At 35.4% G+C, this 21,435-nt stretch overlaps 1 protein-coding gene across 1 annotated transcript; it reads right to left on the minus strand.

Moving 5' to 3' along the window:
* Positions 1-4,783: 4,783 nt before the first annotated feature.
* LOC146140751 (uncharacterized) lies at positions 4,784-7,437 on the minus strand. Its single transcript, XM_083392243.1, has 4 exons — positions 7,326-7,437; positions 6,881-7,033; positions 6,399-6,509; positions 4,784-5,676 (listed from the first exon to the last, which is right to left on the minus strand). Exons 1-4 carry the CDS (start codon positions 7,375-7,377, stop codon positions 5,579-5,581), a joined length of 414 nt encoding a protein of 137 aa, XP_083248369.1. The 5' UTR covers positions 7,378-7,437; the 3' UTR covers positions 4,784-5,578.
* Between the last annotated feature and the right edge of the window lie 13,998 nt (positions 7,438-21,435).

Raw genomic sequence — 21,435 nt, forward strand, 5'->3', positions numbered from 1 at the left:
AAAATATTCCCGACCCCTGTAGTGTATAATTCGCGCACTAAAATTAAAAGATTATTTTAACAAAGCATGTACCGGTAGTGTTGTATTTATCTTGGCACACTCACCAAGTAATTGAAATGTTCTGCGTTTAGTAATTACCGTTTAGCTATTAGTCTTTTCCAGATTTTGTAGTCCTAATACAACAGATTTCAAACCTGTATTTTGTGATTTGATGGAAAATTGAATAAACTAAACTGGATTTTTTAAAAATCTTTTTTATCCACTTAAAACAAAGAAGTGTCTGATTCAGAACTCAAAGCAAAAATTTTATACGCACTTTTGAATGTAAGTTTTAATCTGAAAAAAATAATTGTCTTTCTGCTTTGCGCCGCACATTACACGACAAGTTAGCTTTCGATATAACCTGTTTAAAGCGTACTTTATTCGTCATTTTTTTTTAAATAAGCTCATCCTGCATTTTACCACGCAATTTTACGTGCGCATTACTGAAAATCTTCACGAATATTACTGGGCTAAATCAAAGGTTTAGGCCGTTTACTTCGATCGATTAACACAAGTCCTTACAATGGTTTCCAAGGAAACATGACTTTACAATACAACAATACAACGAAAACGCGACTCTCGGAACGTATATTTCGGTTAAAAAAACGCGAGGCGCATTCAAAAACACAATCTCACCCTATGTTCTAAAAGTGCGTTGCTGCTATGGTAAGAGTTATTTAAACAATAAACATCGTCTCCTCAATAAAAACCTTAATAGCCCTGACAAGTAATTTTATGATCACACAATGTCATCCTGGGGCCAAAAGGTCCGTTGCTGCTATGACAATAAGCAGGGTTGCCATCCACTCAGACCAAAAAATAAACATTTAAAGACACCTATTTTTGTATGCGCAAAACGTAGCTGAATTCGCGCCGAGCACGAAAAAATACGTTTGTTTAAAATTGGAAAAACATTTGTTAGGAGGCGGCGTGGTGACGCCTTAGGCCAGGGGCACTCAAACTTGAAAATTTATTGCCGTTTTAATGTTTAAGTTGGCAAAAACAAAGTTTGTACAGCGCTGTAGAAGTGGTGTACAACCCAACGAAACCATTGGAATCATTGCAAAAAAATTAAATATTAACTTAGAGCTGTAGCGACACTGTCACGAACACAATAATGTGCCCGTTACTTTGGAAATACTTTGACGCGTTTAAGCCTGTCTAACTAGTTTCGCTTGCGCTTGGTTTTCAATCGCACTAAAACCACTCGTGTCAACCTTGCCTCGTTTTATCTCGAATGCCCTGCTTCCAGTTTAAGCTTTTTACGCATGACTGTTTAGGTATTGTGACGTAACACGAGCAGTTAGTCGAAAACATCAAAATTAAGTTTAACGCATAGGAAGATCGCTTATGCAGGTTACAACAGTGCTTCTTAAACTTTTTTAGTTTTGTTCACCCCTGAAGCATCTATCTTCAGATTTCATTCACCCTTGTCTAATGATATGATAAACTGTATATATATAACAGCACAAAATGACTTAGATTGTTTCGATTTTTGTTAGGATCAACTCAAGCTAAGCTTTACCATTGCAAATCTACGATTTTTCGAGTCCAGAAATATAAAGCAACAAAAGCACCAAACAAAGTCACCTAATTTTTTTACTTATACTGGGCTACCATATTTTAGCACCTGAAAAGAGGACATTTTTTGCCTGCAAGTAAAACGAATATAGAATTGATACGTTTGAGAAATACGTGCCATATCCACACCTTTTTTTCAGCAGCGCCCCACTTTGGTAATTTTCCTATGCATTGCACACCCCCTACGAAAAGTAATTCGACATTTTCAATGAAATATCACTGAGACAACTGGAAAATAGTGAAATCTGTTGTCGGTCGCGCGAAGCTGAGGGTTATAAGTTAGAAAAATTATAATTAAATAGGGCGGTCGAAGCAATGAAAACATGCAATGGCACTCAAAGAGACTTTATGCTCAACAAAGAAAACACAATTAGATAACAGAAGATTCGCAATTTTTTGGGGCTGTTGTAATGGTAAAGTTGGCAAAAACAGAGTTTGTACAGCGCTGTAGGAGTGGTGTACAACCAAAACGAAACTAATAAAATCATTGCAAAATAATTAAATATTAACTTAGAGCTTGCCCCCACCCCTACGAATTGCTTGGACCCTCCCCTAGCTTTAACGTCTTGTTAAAAGTATAGGCAACTAACTCGAAATGCGAAAAAGAAGACATTTAAACATATTTGAGCGACCTCGGGGGACCATTCAGTTTTCTTAAGAAAGGAGGACATATGGTAGGCTTAACTGTACACTGAATGCAAACCAACTTAACTATTACAATAAGAAAAACGTTCGTTCACCCTTATTCACCCCTGCCAAAATTTCATTCACCTTGGGGTGAACCATTCACCAGTTTAAGAAACACTGGGTTACAATGTATACATTTTAATCACAATCCATTGATATTGTGTAATACAGGGGTTCCCAACCTTTTTACAATCTCGTACCACTTGAAGGCTGTGTAGTGCCACGCGTACCACTTATTTTAGAACAGTGGTTCTTAACCCTTTTTTACCGCGCACCCCTTTGGTAATTGTCCTGTGCCCTGTGCCCTCTTAGGTATTAAACAATATTACTAAAATAAATGTGGTATTTTTCAAATAAGCCCACATAACAATCAGACAGCATGAAACTAGAAAAATTAACTCTTCGTGCCGCGTAGCGCGAAAAAAACTGCTTTTATTTGGTTTGTATTGGCTAAATTTAATTTAGGAGACACAAAAAAGTTGCTCGGGCTCGATATATTGGTTTACATCGAGCTGATTTTGACAGACATGTTGTAAAAAAAACAAAAAAAACCCAGTAATCGTTTTTCAAAAAGTTTGATCGCACACAATGCAAAGCCTATTTACTGCAAATGATTATAAATTGGAGCAAAAATGTCTGAGTTCTCCCCAATTAGTAAAGCGCAAAAAAAAGTTCGTAGTTTTGTTGTTAAAATTGACAAATCACAGTTTGTGAAGAGGTTGGCATGGTGCACAACTTAGATCTTCCTCAACCATATCATACTGTTGACTAAATACAATTCGAATTGACCGTAATAAATAGCAAATATTGTCCCCAAATTCGAGAACATTAAAACATAAGTAGCCTCAAAGTTCGCAAATCGCAAAACTATGATTCATTTTTCTTCAATTATCGTACTTCTCTGAACATGTGTACTTTTGATGTTATGCATAGGGCACAATACAAGCAGATTTAATAACTAACGCAACATGGAACTGATAAAATCATTATCAAAAGTTAAATACTGGAGTAGAGCTTGCGCCCAACTAAGAAGTGCTTGGCGCCCCGCGGTTAAGAACCACTGATGTGAACGACTATTCTGATCGAATCATACTTTTACCTATTTTTAGCTTACAACTAGCATTGTTCAATGCGATTTGTAGATTAAGCTATAAAACAGTAGATGATATCTATCAAGAGCACCTTTTTGACATAATTAAAACCCTCTGTCCTACAGCGTTGAACGGTTTTTAAAGCAACTGTGCTCCGTGTTGACAATTGACTTGATCTGTATTTTGAAGCTCGTAATGGCACGAAACAACAAGGATAGTTACGTAACAATGTATAGGCTTCGGGATATTTTTTGTTGTAAAAAAAACAGAAAAACAAAATATAAAAATTCTGAATTCTGTTTTTTTGTGAAAAAACTAGAAGCTACTAGCGTACCACCTGAAATACCTTTGCGTCCCACTATTGGTACGTGTACCACAGGTTGGGAACCCCTGGTGTAATATAATGCGTTGTTGTTATAGGCCTAATCTGGGTTGAAGAAGTCTTTGGTCGAAGTAAAAGATTCGATAAAAAACACTTAAATAAACTAAAATAAGACAAACCAAGCACACAACTCTAAAACAAGCACGGTATGGCAACCCTGGCAATAAGAGTCTTTCAAACATTGTCTCCTCAATAAGGACTTCGTAGCGCCGACGAGTTATTTTATGATCATTAAACTAACAAAAGCACAAGCCCGCACTATTTCAGCTCTATTGATTTACAAAACCTGTTTCACAGCCGTCCTCTTACGATTTCATCAAGCTAGTACTAAACCAGCGGTTCTCAAACAGTGGGCCATGGAAACATTTTAGATGGGCCATAGACCATTATAAAAAAGCTAGATTTATTTAAAAATTTAGTTTCATTTGTGTCTGTCACAAATTTGTATCTGACGATTGTATTTACATTCTTTCTATGCGTTAAACTTGTTTTTGATGTTTACGACTAACTGCTCGTGTTACGTCACAATACCTTAAAAGTGATGCGTAAAAAGCTTAAACTTAAAGAAGGGTATTCGAGACAAAACGAGGCAAGGTTAACACGAGTGGTTTATGTGCGATTGGAAAACCAAGCGCAAGCGAAACTAGTTAGACAGGCTGAAAAGCGTCAAAGTATTTCCAAAGTAGCGGGCACATTATTGTGTTCGTGACAGTGTCACTATAGCTCTAAGTTAATATTTATTTTTTTTGCACTGATTCTAATGGTTTAGTTGGATTGTACACCACTCCTACAGCGCTGTACAATATGTTTTTGCCAACTTTAACATTAAAACGGCAAAAAATGTTCGTGCTCTGCGCGAAACTTCTGTTTTATACTGTTGTTAATATTTTTTAGCTCAAAGTCTCTTGGCGTGTCATTGCATGTTTTCATATCATTGATTGATTCATTGTATAACGGCACTAATTAATTGCAATTTTGCTAATTTACGTCAGAATTCATCCACCGTTCGAACTATTTTTTATTCATGTTTTATATAATTGGATAACAGGCTAGCAACAGGGGGGGGGCTTAAAAAAATCAGATATAGTTTTCTTTTTCGAGCTACTTGTTTTTACTTAGATTTGAAAAGTTTAAATTTGTTCACAGCATTAGTAAATTAAAGAAAAAGGCATAAAGCCTACTAAAATTCTAATTGAAAAAAGTATTTTTTGAATAGGCTAGAATTTTAGCTAAAAGTAGCCTGCGATAATATTTGCTTTTAGATTAAATTTTTGGAAACATATTCAATAGTTAACTGTAAACGTATCTAAATTTGACCGTTAAAGTACAACTTCGCAAAAAAAATTTTTTTCAATAAAAAAAACGTTACAGTATTGTTTTCATTTGACGTGTAAAACAAATTTTATTGACGAATTGATTAAACTTAATAAATTTTGTTTTATAGAAGTATTTATTTGTATTACGCGCATATAGGGCCACACAAATTAAAATATACCTGACGCGATACTGTAATTATCGTTAGTTAAGCAATGTTATTTTTTGACAATATATTTGTTTTAATATACAACGGTATACGTGGGACATTTCGATGACAGTCATTAGCACGACAGGAAAATAAATTACCCAAGGAATTCTTATCATCTCAAAGTAGGCCTACAACGTAATACAAGTGTTCTGTTAACGCAAACAATTAAGTCGCACACAATTACTACAGCAGTAAAAAATGTTTTTACAATTAGATTTTCATTAGGATTTTCTTATTCTCAAATATTGCTTAAATTTTTGTTTGAGTATTTTAAAAGCGACTGAAGAGAAATCCAACCATAAGAGCAAATACCATCGTAACCATGCTCATTTTCACACCGGTTGACCCATTTCCATTGTTGCATCCGTCTACAATACCAAAAGAAGTTTTGTTCTGTCTATTGTTTAACTGTCAGTCAAAAATCGTGTTTTAATGGCTGTTTGCTATTGTCAAACAGTAATAATTTATACAGTTTAACGTAACCATAACGGATATTTTTCTGTGCGTTTAATGCAGAGGCTCTTCACCTTCTGATACTTGCGGGGCGGTAAAAATACAAAAATCCCACTAAAACTATTAGGCGGTTACATTTTAAAACACATAGTTTGCAACATACAATAAAACTTGTAGGCGTACATGTCCGTACTCGCGTTTAAGAACTATTGGTTTAATGCAATACAATATAAAACTTTGCATTGAAAACGAAATACGTGAGCTTGAAATACTTTTATTTTGCTGATAGCATTTAAGGGCGAATTTATTTAGAGATAGGCAGGATATGTAGGGCCCATTAATGTCTGTGATAACGTATATATTGTTTTATGTAATACGACACCCAACATAATGACCTCTAAGCGCTAAAACAATAAATTATTTAGTAAAATTTCAAGTTTGACCTAGCATACTTATATTGCTAGCTTACATTAGCACATTTAACAAAAGCGTAAACCTTATTAGCATATTTAGTACTGCGTCGACAAGTGTTACACGTGCTAAACAGAACCATATTGTCTCGTTTTTTTGCGAATTTAGTTTACATCATGCAGGAGCGTTTAAAACAAAATCTGCAAGTCGACATCGGAATAGCTACCTGTTTGACACGTTGTGGTGCAGACTGAGGTTCCAGCTATAGCGTCGGTGCAGCCACTTGCTGATGCTGCGGCACACGTCCGTGCTATGGTGGTGGACGACACTCCAAGAACTACACAAACAAAACGTTATGTCAACGTATTGGGGAAAAAATCAGGGTTTCTGGAAGACCCAGAAGAAAGGCCAGGTATTGAAGTAAATGCAAAAAAAATTGCTCAAGGCCTCAAACGAAGAATAAACTGTTTTTGTATACCAGTGCCACTGTGGAACTAAAACAAATACAATTAAAAAATAGATGTAGAAGAAAAATAAAGGCGATGGAAACATTAAATCAAATGATGCCCTCCCGTCCTCAATTGTATAGCACAAATATCTTAGGTTTGTTTTTCTTCTTAGGAGTCAAATGGTTAAAAAAATGGTAGGCCCATGTGTAGTTAGTAGAACTATACAGATGTTCATAGCAATTATTTCTAAAAAGTTTACTGGAAGCAGTGGTGGTGATAGTGCTGCAGTAAGCTGGTGACTGGGTGCAATTGAAAAGGAAAGACGCGGCCGGGCTGGGGCCATTGCAAGTGCTACCCGTTACAATACCAGCCGTGTTGGAATATGTGCACACGTAGCATTCCAATCCCGAGGCTGAAACAAAACAATTGAAATTAGATAAATACACATGTTTTTCTTTAAAAAAAAAAAAACGACACCTGATTAAAATAAACAAAGAAAAAACCGTACTTGTGTAAACAAAATCTATCTCAATTTTAAACGTATAATTTATAATAAAGATTGTACGCGAACCACAGGGTAAAATAATACAATTTTAGTAATACAGTGCTTTTCGCATTACATAAAATTACAAATCAGGAATATGCGTTTTTTGAATGACCGTTCAAATGGTTTATACAAGGTATACTTGTTTTAAATTCCTTACCGATTGCTGAGAAGGCGAGAAGTGTAAGAGTAGTAACAAAAAGCTTGTTCATTCTGTGTTTCTTGTGTTTTACGGATGTTATAGATAAAAAAGTATTCCTAGTTTTGTAAAAAAAAAAACACAGATTGAAATATACCATCAGGATATATAATTTATTATGAAATATACGATTTATTATAAAGCAGCTTAAGTGGAAATCATATATAATTTTGCATTTGAGCTGCAAAACGAACTATGATAAAAATCTATAGATTTTCAGTATACTGTATGGCAGTGGTCGGAAACTCATGACTCGCGAGCCATATATGGCTCTTTTTAAAAAATCTAAGCTTTCATTCGTGTATGAACCTAAATGAAACTGCAACTTCTAACTTTATTTTTCCTTTTTCAACACACATAATACAAATTTTCGGCGCGCGATTACTGTTTATTTTTGAGAAAGTTATCCCGTTTGAAGGACTCTCTTAATATCCAGAAGACCGTATTCTTTCAAAGGATCTCCGTAATCAAAGTTGCGCAAACTTAGCTAATTCATTTTTGGCGCCAGCATATTCTGTTCTTTGAATGACAACAGAATAGACGGCCCTTTTCAATTTATTATATATATTTTTTCCAACGTAAATGTTAAGAAAGTATTATATTGGTCTTACACCAAGAATAAAAATACAACCAAAGAATTTTTGGCTTTTGTGGCCCCCTTAGCAAAACGATTCCTGGCCCCTAATGTATAGCATAACCGGCACTAAAATTGAAAGATTATTTTAACAAAACACGTAATGTTGTATTTTACTTTGACAAATTTAATAAGCAACTGAAATGTTCTGCGTTTAGCAATTACTGTTTAGCTTTTAGTCTTTTCCAGTTTTTGTAGTCCTAATACAACAGCTTTCAAATCTGTATTTTGTGATTTGTTGGGAAATTTAATAAACTAAACTGGATTCTTCAAAAAAAAAAGATAAATATTTTTTTAATATTTTTTTTTAATTGAAATTCACTGTACAGTAAAAATGTATCGCAGCAAACCAGTATCCCTGAAAGTATTCACTTTTAAACGAACTTTTGAATGCAAGTTTTAATCTGAAAAAAATAACTGTCTTGCTGCTTTGCGCCGCGCATTACACAACAATTCAAAAAAAAAGCCGAACTGCATGTTAACTTTCGATATAACCTGTTTATAGTGTACTCTATTCGTCATTTTTTTAAATAAGCTCATCCTGGATTTTACCAGGCAATTTTACGAGCGCGTTACTGAAAATCTTCACGAATATGACTAGGCCTAATAGAGGGTTTAGGCCTTTTTCTTCGATCGTTAAAGACAAGTCCTTACAATGGTTTCCAAGGAAACAAGGCTTTTTAATACCCCCACACAACGAAAAGGCGACTCTCGTAACGTTTAATTCGGTTAAAAAAGGTGAGGCGCATTTAATAGCACAATGTCGCCCTGTGGTCAAAAGGTGCGTTGCTGCTATGGCAATAAGAGTCATTCAAACATTGTCTCCTCAATAACGACCTTACTAGCCCCGACAAGTTATTTTATGATCATTAAATTAACTAATGCACAAGCCCGCACTATTTCAGCTCTATTGAATTACAAAGCTGTTTCACAGCCATCCTCTTACGATTTCATCAAGTTATTACTAAACTAATACAAGTTACTTAAATTTGTTCAGTGTAACACAAATAATAACTGGTATAACTGATGATAAGAGTTTAAATCAGAGATGATCAACCACACAATTGCGGGTTACGAAGTGAGCCAGCATAGATTTTAATTGATCCACCTATCGTTTTAGAAATATCAAAATGCAATTTTGGCAGTGGTTCTTAAACTTTTGAAACACGCCCCCCTTTCACAATTTTAACAAAACTCGCGCCCCTTGTTTTAAAATAAGCAGAACAGCAATTTATTTCCAGAAAAGCCGCATTAATGCGAACGGTGTAACTGTTTTTGGATATCATATGTTTAATTTGAGGATTAGCAGCGGGGAAATATCACTTCGCCTTAGTGCTTAGTCTTGCTTCATACAGAGTTTGTCAATTTCTCGCGTGAACCTTACACGGCCCCCAAGGGGGGCGCGCCCCACAGTTTAAGAACTACTGGTCTAAGTAATATCAAGGATTACAAAACAGGGGACAACAACAATCAGAATTGTGGTCTTGTTTGTGACATACGCAGTAAAAGGTTCTACATGCTTGGTACATAATTATTATCAATTAAACAAATATATAGGCTTATCGTGTAGCATTGTTAAACCTAATTTTTTAATTGGTTAAAAAGTTGTTTATTAGAGTATATAAACGGAATAATTTGTATAAGTCTAAAGTTGAAGCAAATAGCAAGTGAATGGAGTATTTATTGGAAAACCTATATATTACACAGTGTTAATTATCTATGCATCGCAACCTAAAATTGGGTCGCCGATTATTTTGGTTGTGTAGCCGACGAAATGTGTTTACAGAATAGAATCTTGTTTGTTGGAAAATCTAATAAATTAAACCGGATTCTTCAAAAATAGAAAAAGCAAAAAGTTGATCTTCTTATGGTTAACAAAAGCGTATCTGTAAAATAAATCACTAATATAGCAGAAAGATAAATCTTTTTTTTAATATTTTTTTTTTAAATTCACTGTACAGTAAAAATGTATCGCAGCAAACCAGTATCCCTGTAAAGTATTAACTTTCACCCGCACGTTTGAATGCAAGTTTTAATCTGAAAAAATAATTGTCTTACTGCTTTGCGCCGCGAATTACACGACAATTTATAAAAAAGCAGAACTGCATGTTAAATTTCGATATAACCTGTTTAAAGCGTACTTTATTCGTCATTTTTTAAATAAGCTCATCCTGGATTTCACCACGCAATTTTACGTGCGCATTACTGAAAATCTTCACGAATATGACTAGGCCCAATCAAGGGTTTGGGCCTTTTTCTTCGATCGATAAACACAAGTCCTTACAATGGTTTCCAAGGAAACACGACTTTTCAATACCCCCATACAAACAACAATGTCACTCTTAGAACGTTTGATTCGGTTAAAAAAGGTGAGGCGCATATAAAAACACAATGTCGCCCTGTGGTCAAAACGTGCGTTGCTGCTATGGCAATAAGAGTCATTCAAACATTGTCTCCTCAATAACGACCTTACTAGCCCCGACGAGTTATTTTATGATCATTTAATTGACAAAAGCACAAGCCCGCACTATTTCCGCTCTATTGAATTACAAAGCTGTTTCACAGACGTCCTCTTACGATTTCATCAAGTTAGTACTAAACTAATACAAGTTACTTAAATTTGTTCAGTGTAACACAAATAATAACTGGTAACTGATGATAAGCGTTTAAATCAGAGAAGATCAAACCACACAAATGCGGGTTACGAAGTGAGCCATCATAGATTTTAATTGATCCACCTATCGTTTTAGAAATATCAAAATGCAATTTTGGCAGTGGTTCTTAAACTTTTGAAACACGCCCTCCTTTTACAATTTTAACAAAACTGGCGCCCCATGTTTTAAAATAAAAGAACATAAAGCAGAACAGCAATTTATTTCCAGAAAACCCGCAGTAATGAGAATGGTGTAACTGTTTTTGGATATCATATGTTTAATTCGAGGATTAGCAGCGGGGAAATCTTCGCCTTAATGTCTAGTTTTACTTCATACAGATTTTGTCAATTTCTCGCGTGAACCTCACACGGCCCCCAAGGGGGACGCGCCCCACAGTTTAAGAACTGCTGGCCAAATGAATATTAAGGATTACAAAACAGGGGACAACAACAATCAGAATTGTGGTCTTGTTTGTGACATACGCAATGAAAAGGTTCGACATGCTTGCCACTGATAGGCTTATCGTGTAGCATTGTTAAACCCAGTTTTGAATTGGTTAAAAAATTGTTTATTACAGTATGTAAACTGAAGAATTTGCATAAGTCTAATGAAGCAAATAGCAAGTAAATGGAGTATTTATTGGAAAAACTATATATTACACAGTGTTTTCCAACCTACGCCTCGCGACCTAAGTTGGGTCGCCGTTTATTTTAATTGTGTCGCCGAAGAAACGTGTTTACAGAATAAAATCTTGTTTGTTGGGTAATTTAATGAATTAAACCAGATTCTTCAAAAGTAGAAAAAGCAAAATGATGATCTTTTTTATGGTTAACAAAAGCGAATACTGTAAAATAAATCACTAATAAAGCAGAAGGATAAAACTTTCTTTTTTGATATTTTTTTTTAAATTAAATTCACTGTACAGTAAAAATGTATCGCAGCAAACCGGTATCCCTGTAAAGTATTAACTTTCACCCGCACGTTTGAATGCAAGTTTTAATCTGAAAAAATAATTGTCTTACTGCTTTGCGCCGCGCATTACACGACAATTTATAAAAAAGCAGAACTGCATGTTAAATTTCGATATAACCTGTTTAAAGCGTACTTTATTCGTCATTTTTTAAATAAGCTCATCCCGGATTTCACCACGCAATTTTACGAGCGCGTTACTGAAAATCTTCACGAATGTGACTAGGCCCAATCAAGGGTTTAGGCCTTTTTCTTCGATCGATAAACACAAGTCCTTACAATGGTTTCCAAGAAAACAAGACTTTTCAATACCCCCATACAAACAACAATGTCACTCTTAGAACGTTTGATTCGGTTAAAAAAGGTGAGGCGCATATAAAAACACAATGTCACCCTGTGATCAAAAGGTGCGTTGCTGCTATGGCAATAAGAGGCATTCAAACATTGTCTCCTCAATAACGACCTTACTAGCCCCGACGAGTAATTTTATGATCATTAAATTAACAAATGCACAAGCCCGCACTATTACAGCTCTATTGAATTACAAAGCTGTTTCACAGACGTCCTCTTACGATTTCATCAAGTTAGTACTAAACTAATTCTAGTTACTTAATTTTTTTCAGTATAACACAAATAATAACTGGTAACTGATAAGCGTTTAAATCAGAGATGATCCAACCGCGCCCTTGTTTTAAAATAAACAAACATTAAGCAGAACAGCATTTTATTTCCAGAAACGCCTCATTAATGCGAACGGTGTAACTGTTTTTGGATATCATATGTTTAATTTGAGGATTAGCAGCGGGGAAATATCACTTCGCCTTAGTGTTTAGTTTTACTTCACACAGAGTTTTGTCAATTTCTCGCGTGAACCTCACACGGCCCCCAAGGGGGGCGCGCCCCACAGTTTAAGAACTACTGGTCTAAGTAATATCAAGGATTACAAAACAGGGGACAACAACAATCAGAATCGTGGTCTTGTTTGTAACATACGCAATAAAAGGTTCTACATGCTTGGTACATAATTATTATCAATTAAACAAATATATAGGCTTATCGTGTAGCATTGTTAAACCTAATTTTTTAATTGGTTAAAAAGTTGTTTATTAGAGTATATAAACGGAATAATTTGTATAAGTCTAACGTTAAAGCAAATAGCAAGTGAATGGAGTATTTATTGGAAAAACTATATATTACACAGTGTTAATTATCTATACATCGCGACCTAAAATTGGGTCGCCGATTATTTTGGTTGTGTAGCCGACGAAATGTGTTTACAGAAAAGAATCTTGTTTGTTGGAAAATCTAATAAATTAAACCGGATTCTTCAAAAATAGAAAAAGCAAAAAGTTGATCTTCTTATGGTTAACAAAAGCGTATCTGTAAAATAAATCACTAATATAGCAGAAAGATAAATCTTTTTTTTAATAATTTTTTTTTTTAAATTCACTGTACAGTAAAAATGTATCGCAGCAAACCAGTATCCCTGTAAAGTATTAACTTTCACCCGCACGTTTGAATGCAAGTTTTAATCTGAAAAAATAATTGTCTTACTGCTTTGCGCCGCGCATTGCACGACAATTTATAAAAAAGCAGAACTGCATGTTAAATTTCGATATAACCTGTTTAAAGCGTACTTTATTCGTCATTTTTTAAATAAGCTCATCCTGGATTTCACCACGCAATTTTACGAGCGCGTTACTGAAAATCTTCACGAATGTGACTAGGCCCAATCAAGGGTTTAGGCCTTTTTCTTCGATCGATAAACACAAGTCCTTACAATGGTTTCCAAGAAAACAAGACTTTTCAATACCCCCATACAAACAACAATGTCACTCTTAGAACGTTTGATTCGGTTAAAAAAGGTGAGGCGCATATAAAAACACAATGTCGCCCTGTGGTCAAAACGTGCGTTGCTGCTATGGCAATAAGAGTCATTCAAACATTGTCTCCTCAATAACGACCTTACTAGCCCCGACAAGTTATTTTATGATCATTAAATTAACAAAAGCACAAGCCCGCACTATTTCCGCTCTATTGAATTACAAAGCTGTTTCACAGACGTCCTCTTAAGATTCCATCAAGTTATTACTAACCAATACAACTTACTTAACCTTTTTTCAGTGTAACACAAATAAAAGCTGGTAACTGATGATAAGCGTTTAAATCAGAGAAGATTAAACCACACAAAAGCTGGTTACGAAGTGACCCATCATAGATTTTAATTGATCCACCTATCGTTTTAGAAATATCAAAATGCAATTTTGGCAGTGGTTCTTAAATTTTTGAAACACGCCCCCCTTTCACAATTTTACCAAAACTCGCGCCCCTTGTTTTAAAATAAGCAGAACAGCAATTTATTTCCAGAAAGCCGCATTAATGCGAACGGTGTAAGTGTTTTTGGATATCATATGTTTAATTCGAGGATTAGCAGCGGGGAAATATCATTTCGCCTAAATGTTTAGTCTTACTTTATACAGAGTTTGTCAATTTCTCGCGTGAACCTTACACGGCCCCCAAGGGGGGCGCGCCCCACAGTTTAAGAACTACTGGTCTAAGTAATATCAAGGATTACAAAACAAAGGACAAAAACAATCAGAATTGTGGTCTTGTTTGTGACATACGCAATAAAAGGTTCTACATGCTTGGTACATAATTATTATCAATTAAACAATTATATAGGCTTATCGTGTAGCATTGTTAAACCTAATTTTTTAATTGGTTAAAAAGTTGTTTATTAGAGTATATAAACGGAATAATTTGTATAAGTCTAAAGTTGAAGCAAATAGCAAGTGAATGGAGTATTTATTGGAAAACCTATATATTACACAGTGTTAATTATCTATGCATCGAGACCTAAAATTGGGTCGCCGATTATTTTGGTTGTGTAGCCGACGAAATGTGTTTACAGAATAGAATCTTGTTTGTTGGAAAATCTAATAAATTAAACAGGATTCTTCAAAAATAGAAAAAGCAAAAAGTTGATCTTCTTATGGTTAACAAAAGCGTATCTGTAAAATAAATCACTAATATAGCAGAAAGATAAATCTTTTTTTTAATAATTTTTTTTTTTAATTCACTGTACAGTAAAAATGTATCGCAGCAAACCAGTATCCCTGTAAAGTATTAACTTTCACCCGCACGTTTGAATGCAAGTTTTAATCTGAAAAAAATAATTGTCTTACTGCTTTGCGCCGCGCATTACACGACAATTTATAAAAAAGCAGAACTGCATGTTAAATTTCGATATAACCTGTTTAAAGCGTACTTTATTCGTCATTTTTTAAATAAGCTCATCCTGGATTTCACCACGCAATTTTACGTGCGCATTACTGAAAATCTTCACGAATATGACTAGGCCCAATCAAGGGTTAGGGCCTTTTTCTTCGATCGATAAACACAAGTCCTCACAATGGTTTCCAAGGAAACACGACTTTTCAATACCCCCACACAAACAAAAATGCGACTCGTAGAACGTTTGATTCGGTTAAAAAAGGTGAAGCGCATTTAAAAACACAATGTCGCCCTGTGGTCAAAAGGTGCGTTGCTGCTATGGCAATAAGAGTCATTCAAACATTGTCTCCTCAATAACGACATTAATAGCCCCGACGAGTAATTTTATGATCATCAAATTAACAAATGCACAAGCCCGCACTATTTCCGCTCTATTGAATTACGAAGCTGTTTCACAGCCATCTTCTTACGATTTCATCAAGTTATTACTAAACTAATACAAGTTACTTAAATTTGTTCAGTGTAACACAAATAATAACTGGTATAACTGATGATAAGCGTTTAAATCAGAGATGATCAACCACACAATTGCGGGTTACGAAGTGAGCCAGCATAGATTTTAATTGATCCACCTATCGTTTTAGAAATATCAAAATGCAATTTTGGCAGTGGTTCTTAAACTTTTGAAACACGCCCCCCTTTCACAATTTTAACAAAACTCGCGCCCCTTGTTTTAAAATCAGCAGAACAGCAATTTATTTCCAGAAAAGCCGCATTAATGCGAACGGTGTAACTGTTTTTGGATATCATATGTTTAATTCGAGGATTAGCAGCGGGGAAATATCACTTCGCCTTAGTGCTTAGTCTTGCTTCATACAGAGTTTGTCAATTTCTCGCGTGAACCTTACACGGCCCCCAAGGGGGGCGCGCCCCACAGTTTAAGAACTACTGGTCTAAGTAATATCAAGGATTACAAAACAGGGGACAACAACAATCAGAATTGTGGTCTTGTTTGTGAGCTACGCAATGAAATGGTTCGACATGCTTGCCACTGAATAATCACTTTAATTACTATCAATTATACAAATATATAGGCTTATCGTGTAGCATTGTTAAACCTAATTTTTGAATTGGTTAAAAAGTTGTTTATTAGAGTATATAAACGGAATAATTTGTATAAGTCTAAAGTTGAAGCAAAAAGCAAGTGAATGGAGTATTTATTGGAAAACCTATATATTACACAGTGTTTCCTTATCTATGCATGGCGACCTAAAATTGGGTCGCCGCTTATTTTGGTTGTGTCGCCGACTATAAAAGTAGTTCACACGCCTAGATTTACGGATATTGGTTTTGAGAGACATTGCTCCAAAATTGTGGGGCAAATACGAAGACATGTCTCATAATATTTAAATTCGAATTTATTTAAGCTAATGTGTTGCGTTTTGTTCACTTATAAAAAGTACAAAGAAGAAATTGGGTCGCCAATAAAAGCTTCGTTGTTAAACTTAAGCTTATAGTTTTGGGATTGCCACGAACAAAAGTTTGGGAAGCACTGCTAAGACAAACGCCATTTGTTATTTACAAAGTGGGATATGTTAAACAAAAATACAATGCAATCACGTTGTTAACCCGATATTAAATTAATTAGTAATGATAGATATTCTTCAGCAACAACTTTGGAAAAGTAAATTGGCATCTTAACCACAGACAACATGAACGAAACAGCCACATAAAACCGGTTAAAGAGCAGCATGCGGCCCCCGAGCCGCGTATTGCCCATCCCTGACCTAATATATTAATATCCGCCAAGTTAAACACCAAATCTTTATATTTTATAACGATAAACACTAATACTTTACGCCTTTTTGCGTGGCCACAAAAAAACGTTGGGACACGACTATAGTCATTCAAAATATGAATTAGTTGGCTGGGCGACGGAAAAATATTAATCCAACCAAACATTTACTCGGCTTCCATTTTGTTTGTTATGTTAGAATTCAGACGGGTATGAATTGTTCCATTCAACGACCCAGGCGTCGCCACCGTTTCAATATTTTTAAAAGGAAGGACAACTCTTTTGTCAGTGCAAGCCTATATGAGCCTATGTCGCGGCTTGGCGTTTAAACAGCGCTGTCAACATAACCTATTGGTCCTTTGTTGAACTTAAGCCAACGCGGTTGACTTCGCTTTCAGTAAACAAATTTGTAAAGCTTGTCTTGGACAACACGGTAGTTAGCAATAATGAAAAATACTAGCTGAATTATTCATAAATTTAAAAATGTCTGATAACCAGCGTAACTGTTTTATACTTGTAAAATAACGGATTTTCCCATGACTGTTTTCCTATTTTTCCCAAAACTTCAAATAGAAACCACATGGCATTGCAAACAGTAACCAAAAGTCAACAGAAGGGGAATCGCTGTTTGTGTAATTTATTGACCGAAAAGGCGAGCCAAGGCGCGATTCTATTGTGATTCTTTAAGAAAGTAAAAAGGTTCAACCGATTTGCGGTGGTCAGAGCAAACATTTGAGTAATCTTAAGTGTTGTTTTCCTTGTGGTGGCCAATAAAATGGATTCAATAGCTGTTCAAACCAAAAGCACCACAGTTTCAAGTGGTCAACAACAATTGACATTACCTCTTCAATGGTGGTTTTCATATCGGTTACAAGACATACATTGCAGAGTATTTAGTGTAAATCTTATTCCATCTTGTTGACTATACGTTTTCAAAGATGATGTTTTTATGCAGATACATATTTCTATCCAAGTTCTATCCTAATCTTTTAAACTTTAACATAAGTTTAAGCAACAATTATTTTAAATTAAGTGTTTCAATGGTCGGCAAAAATCAAGGAGTGATTCGATTGTGTTATAGCAGTGGTTGGCAAACGCCGGTCCGCGGACCGGTACAGGTCCGCCAGTAGTTGGTTACCGGTCCGTAGTAGGGTTGTCAGATTAAAATTTTTGTTTAAACACGAACTGTACGTAACAACCTGGTAAAAAGTCAAAAATAATTAAATGTACTTTAATATTTAAATCACATTTACCTTCGTTTAAATATAGCCTATACTACTCCATGGTTGATTGGCATGATAAAAAAATCACAATTAGTATCAAGCTCTCGTGAGGTTAAAGCAACTAGTGTGTTGTGGCCATATGAGTTACATAGCACATTCACAACATCCATAATGCATATTTTATTACAAAATCTAACTTCTAGTACTTACAATATATCGAAAAATGGGCCAAAGTATCATGGGTTTTAATATTAAGTGTGCTCACCTTAAAGTGCAATAAAATTTCACGCAAACAATGTTTATAAACTATGCGCTCATATTCCTATTAGGCAGGGAAGGTTTCGAATAAACGTATGTATATTATCTAGCTTAGACTCTTTACAATATATCGAAAAATGGGCCAAAGTATCATGGGTTTTAATATTAAGTGTGCTCACCTTAAAGTGCAATAAAATTTCACGCAAACAATGTTTATAAACTATGCGCTCATATTACCATTAGGCAGGGAAGGTTTCGAATAAACGTATGTATATTATCTAGCTTAGACTCTATACTTTTAGAATCTATGCAAATGACAAAAAAGCCTAATGAATTTTCTGACATCAACCACGTTAAAAAAATGATTTTTGTTGTCAAAAAAGCAATTTTGGAAAGCCTTTGTACGTATGTCTATTCTATAATTTTCAGGTGTAGGTTTGTGGTTCGTACTTTTTCATATTGCCATTGTTTTTTCGTTTTTATATTGCGATAAGCTAACTATTAAAAGTGTCGTGTAAGGACTGGTCAAAAATGGGATCATATATGTTGTATTCTTGTATTGTTCGCTCGAAGAGTAGAATTGAAAAGGTGTAAGAATAAAAAAGGCACAAGCTTATATAGCTTGGATAATTGGCAATTTACATAGCACACACGAGTGATAATCACCACAGGCAAAACAGTAAAGAAATGCGGTACAATTAACGAAACACGTGACTGTAAAATGCGCGTACGCGATTTCTGCCTTAAGGACAGTAAACGAAGCGTGACCACAACAATATATTATTATATGCCGCGGGCTGGGTTAAATTAAAATGTTTGGCTGGCTGGATACCGCCCGCAGGTTTCAGCAAGTTCAATAATTCCTAGATGGGAGAACCTCTTTGCGGCTCAACAAGCATAAAGTTTGCATTAAATTTCCTTTCCTAAACATTTGTTTTTAAATTTTTAGTTTTAAATCGGCCCCCAGTGCAAAAAAGGTTGCCGACCCCTGTGTTATAGTATCATTAATTGTACGCGAATAAAGTACCTACATTAAAAGAAAGAATAGAAACTGTTTTTTTTTTACGCAAATAAAGTACCTATCTATAATTCATTTGTCTTGAATCTATACACACCAGCAGCATATAACAAACCAACTCTGAACCACCAATGCCCGTGACCTGTAGGTGAGCCCCAGCTTTGCCATGAAATCTATGCAGTTGTTTAAAATGCACCACCTATAAGTATACAGTATATTGCTGTTTCAATTTCCTATCGCGTCGAAATGAATACGTGGGGGATATAGTGGGATGTATGGTTTACACACAGATTATGGCATCGTGGTAGCGCCATCTAAAATTTGCATGAACCCCATTAGAACGTCTGTTTGGTTCAAGCCAAATTTCTCATTCCCAACAGCGACCAAAATTTTGAAAATCGAGTCGGTCTGCACACCTATGTCGGAAAACATCCTGTAAGTGAATTTATCCCCAAACGTAAATTGTCAAGTTTACATTTTGTCCAGTTATAACTGTTGTCAGTCCTTGACGGTTAAATCTCCAAAATCAGATTTGGAAACGACGGTATGTTTGATATGCCTCTATAGGTCTAGGATGACATTTGGACATAAATGGTCATCTTTTTTTGGAAACTTGTTCATCGTTAATAGCCTAGTAGGCATGCGAAACTGTTTCGCCTGAGCGTGCTGTGGCCTGTCACTGCTAAGCTGTAAAACTTACCGAGAGCTGATATTACTGTCATTGTTTGGTAATGAAACTAATAGTAAGTTTGTTTGGGAGAAAAGTAGATGGTAAATCCTCCCAATATTTTTAGTAGGGGTGAGCAACACACGGCCCGCGGCCTGGATCAGGTCCAGCACCTCTTTTACAAACTTGGCACGACGAGGCAATTCCACGGATTTTTTGACTATTTTGACCTCGCGCGATACTTGCGTGAGGCCTACGTAGGGTGTTTGCGTTTTGAGAAAAACTCTTTAGCGTAGAACTGCGCTCAATAACCGGTGTGCCGCGAAGTAAATCAGGGTATTTTTCTTGCAATATTTTCAGAGTAAAATAAATGGAATTAACACAAAATACAGACATCTCATTAAGGCAGGCAGTTGACCATATGCCATATCCAGGTTTAACTGTAAAAACTTTTCCTAATATGTGAGTTTTTTCAAATTTTACGTTTCAGCACGTTTCACTTTACTAAAGAAACGAAATGAAATCGGGCCTTGACTCACTTTTCGGTCAAAAAATTACATAAACAGCGATTCTTCTTCGTGTTGACTTTGGTTACTTTTATTTTATGTAATATGATTTCTATTTAAAGTTTTGGGAAAAAAGGAAAATTAAAATGGGAAAATCCATTATTTTACAACAATTTTTTTAATATTAGTGAAAATAAAGACGTTTCCATTGTTAAAAATCATTGTACAGTAAGTACACGGCTGAGTCAGTTAATACAACATAATTCAAAACATGTTATGTTTAACAAACGACGTGAGTTATAAGTCAGCTAATATTTTTCATTATTGCTAACCACCGTGCTGTTCACGAAAAGCTATACAAATTTGTTCATCGCAAGCGAAGTCAACCACATTGGCTTAAGTTCAACAAAGGAACAATAGGTGATAGGTTGTCAGCGTTGTGTCAACGCCAAGCCGCGACATAGGTTCTCACTGACAAAAAATGTCCTTTTTTCTAAAAAAAAATGAAACGCTGGCAACGCTTAGGTCCAGCTGGAAACCGAGTAATTGTTTGCTTGACCTAATATTTTCCGTCGCCCAGGCAACTAATTCATATTTTCAATGACTGATCCTGTCCAAACGTTTATTTTTTGTGGTCACACAAAAAGGCGTAAAATATTAGTGCTTAACAACATAAAATATAAAGATTGGTTGTTCAAGTTGGCGGATCTATTAGGCCAGGGTTGGACAATACGCGGCTCGCAAGCCACATGCTGCTCTTTCTTTGACCGGTTTTGTGTGGCTGTTTCGTTCATGTTGTCTTTGGCCAATTTACTTTGGTACTGACTTTTGCCAGGCTGTTCCTGTAGACTATCTATCATTACTACTAATTAATTTTATATTAGAAGGTTTACAATGTGATTGCATTGGATTTTGTTTAACAAATCCCACATTGTAAATAACAAATGACGTTTGTCTTAGCAGTGTTTCCCAAGCTTTGGTTCGTGGCAACCCCAAAACTTTTAGATTAAGTATAATAACGAAGCTTTGGGGACCCACTCCCTTCACTGAACATTTTATAAGTGAACAAAACACAACACATTAGCTTAAATAAATTGAAACTTAATTATTATG

Source organism: Ascidiella aspersa, chromosome 6, assembly GCF_963924565.1.
Source record: "Ascidiella aspersa chromosome 6, kaAscAspe10.2, whole genome shotgun sequence".
In the NCBI taxonomy this organism is placed as follows: domain Eukaryota; kingdom Metazoa; phylum Chordata; class Ascidiacea; order Phlebobranchia; family Ascidiidae; genus Ascidiella; species Ascidiella aspersa.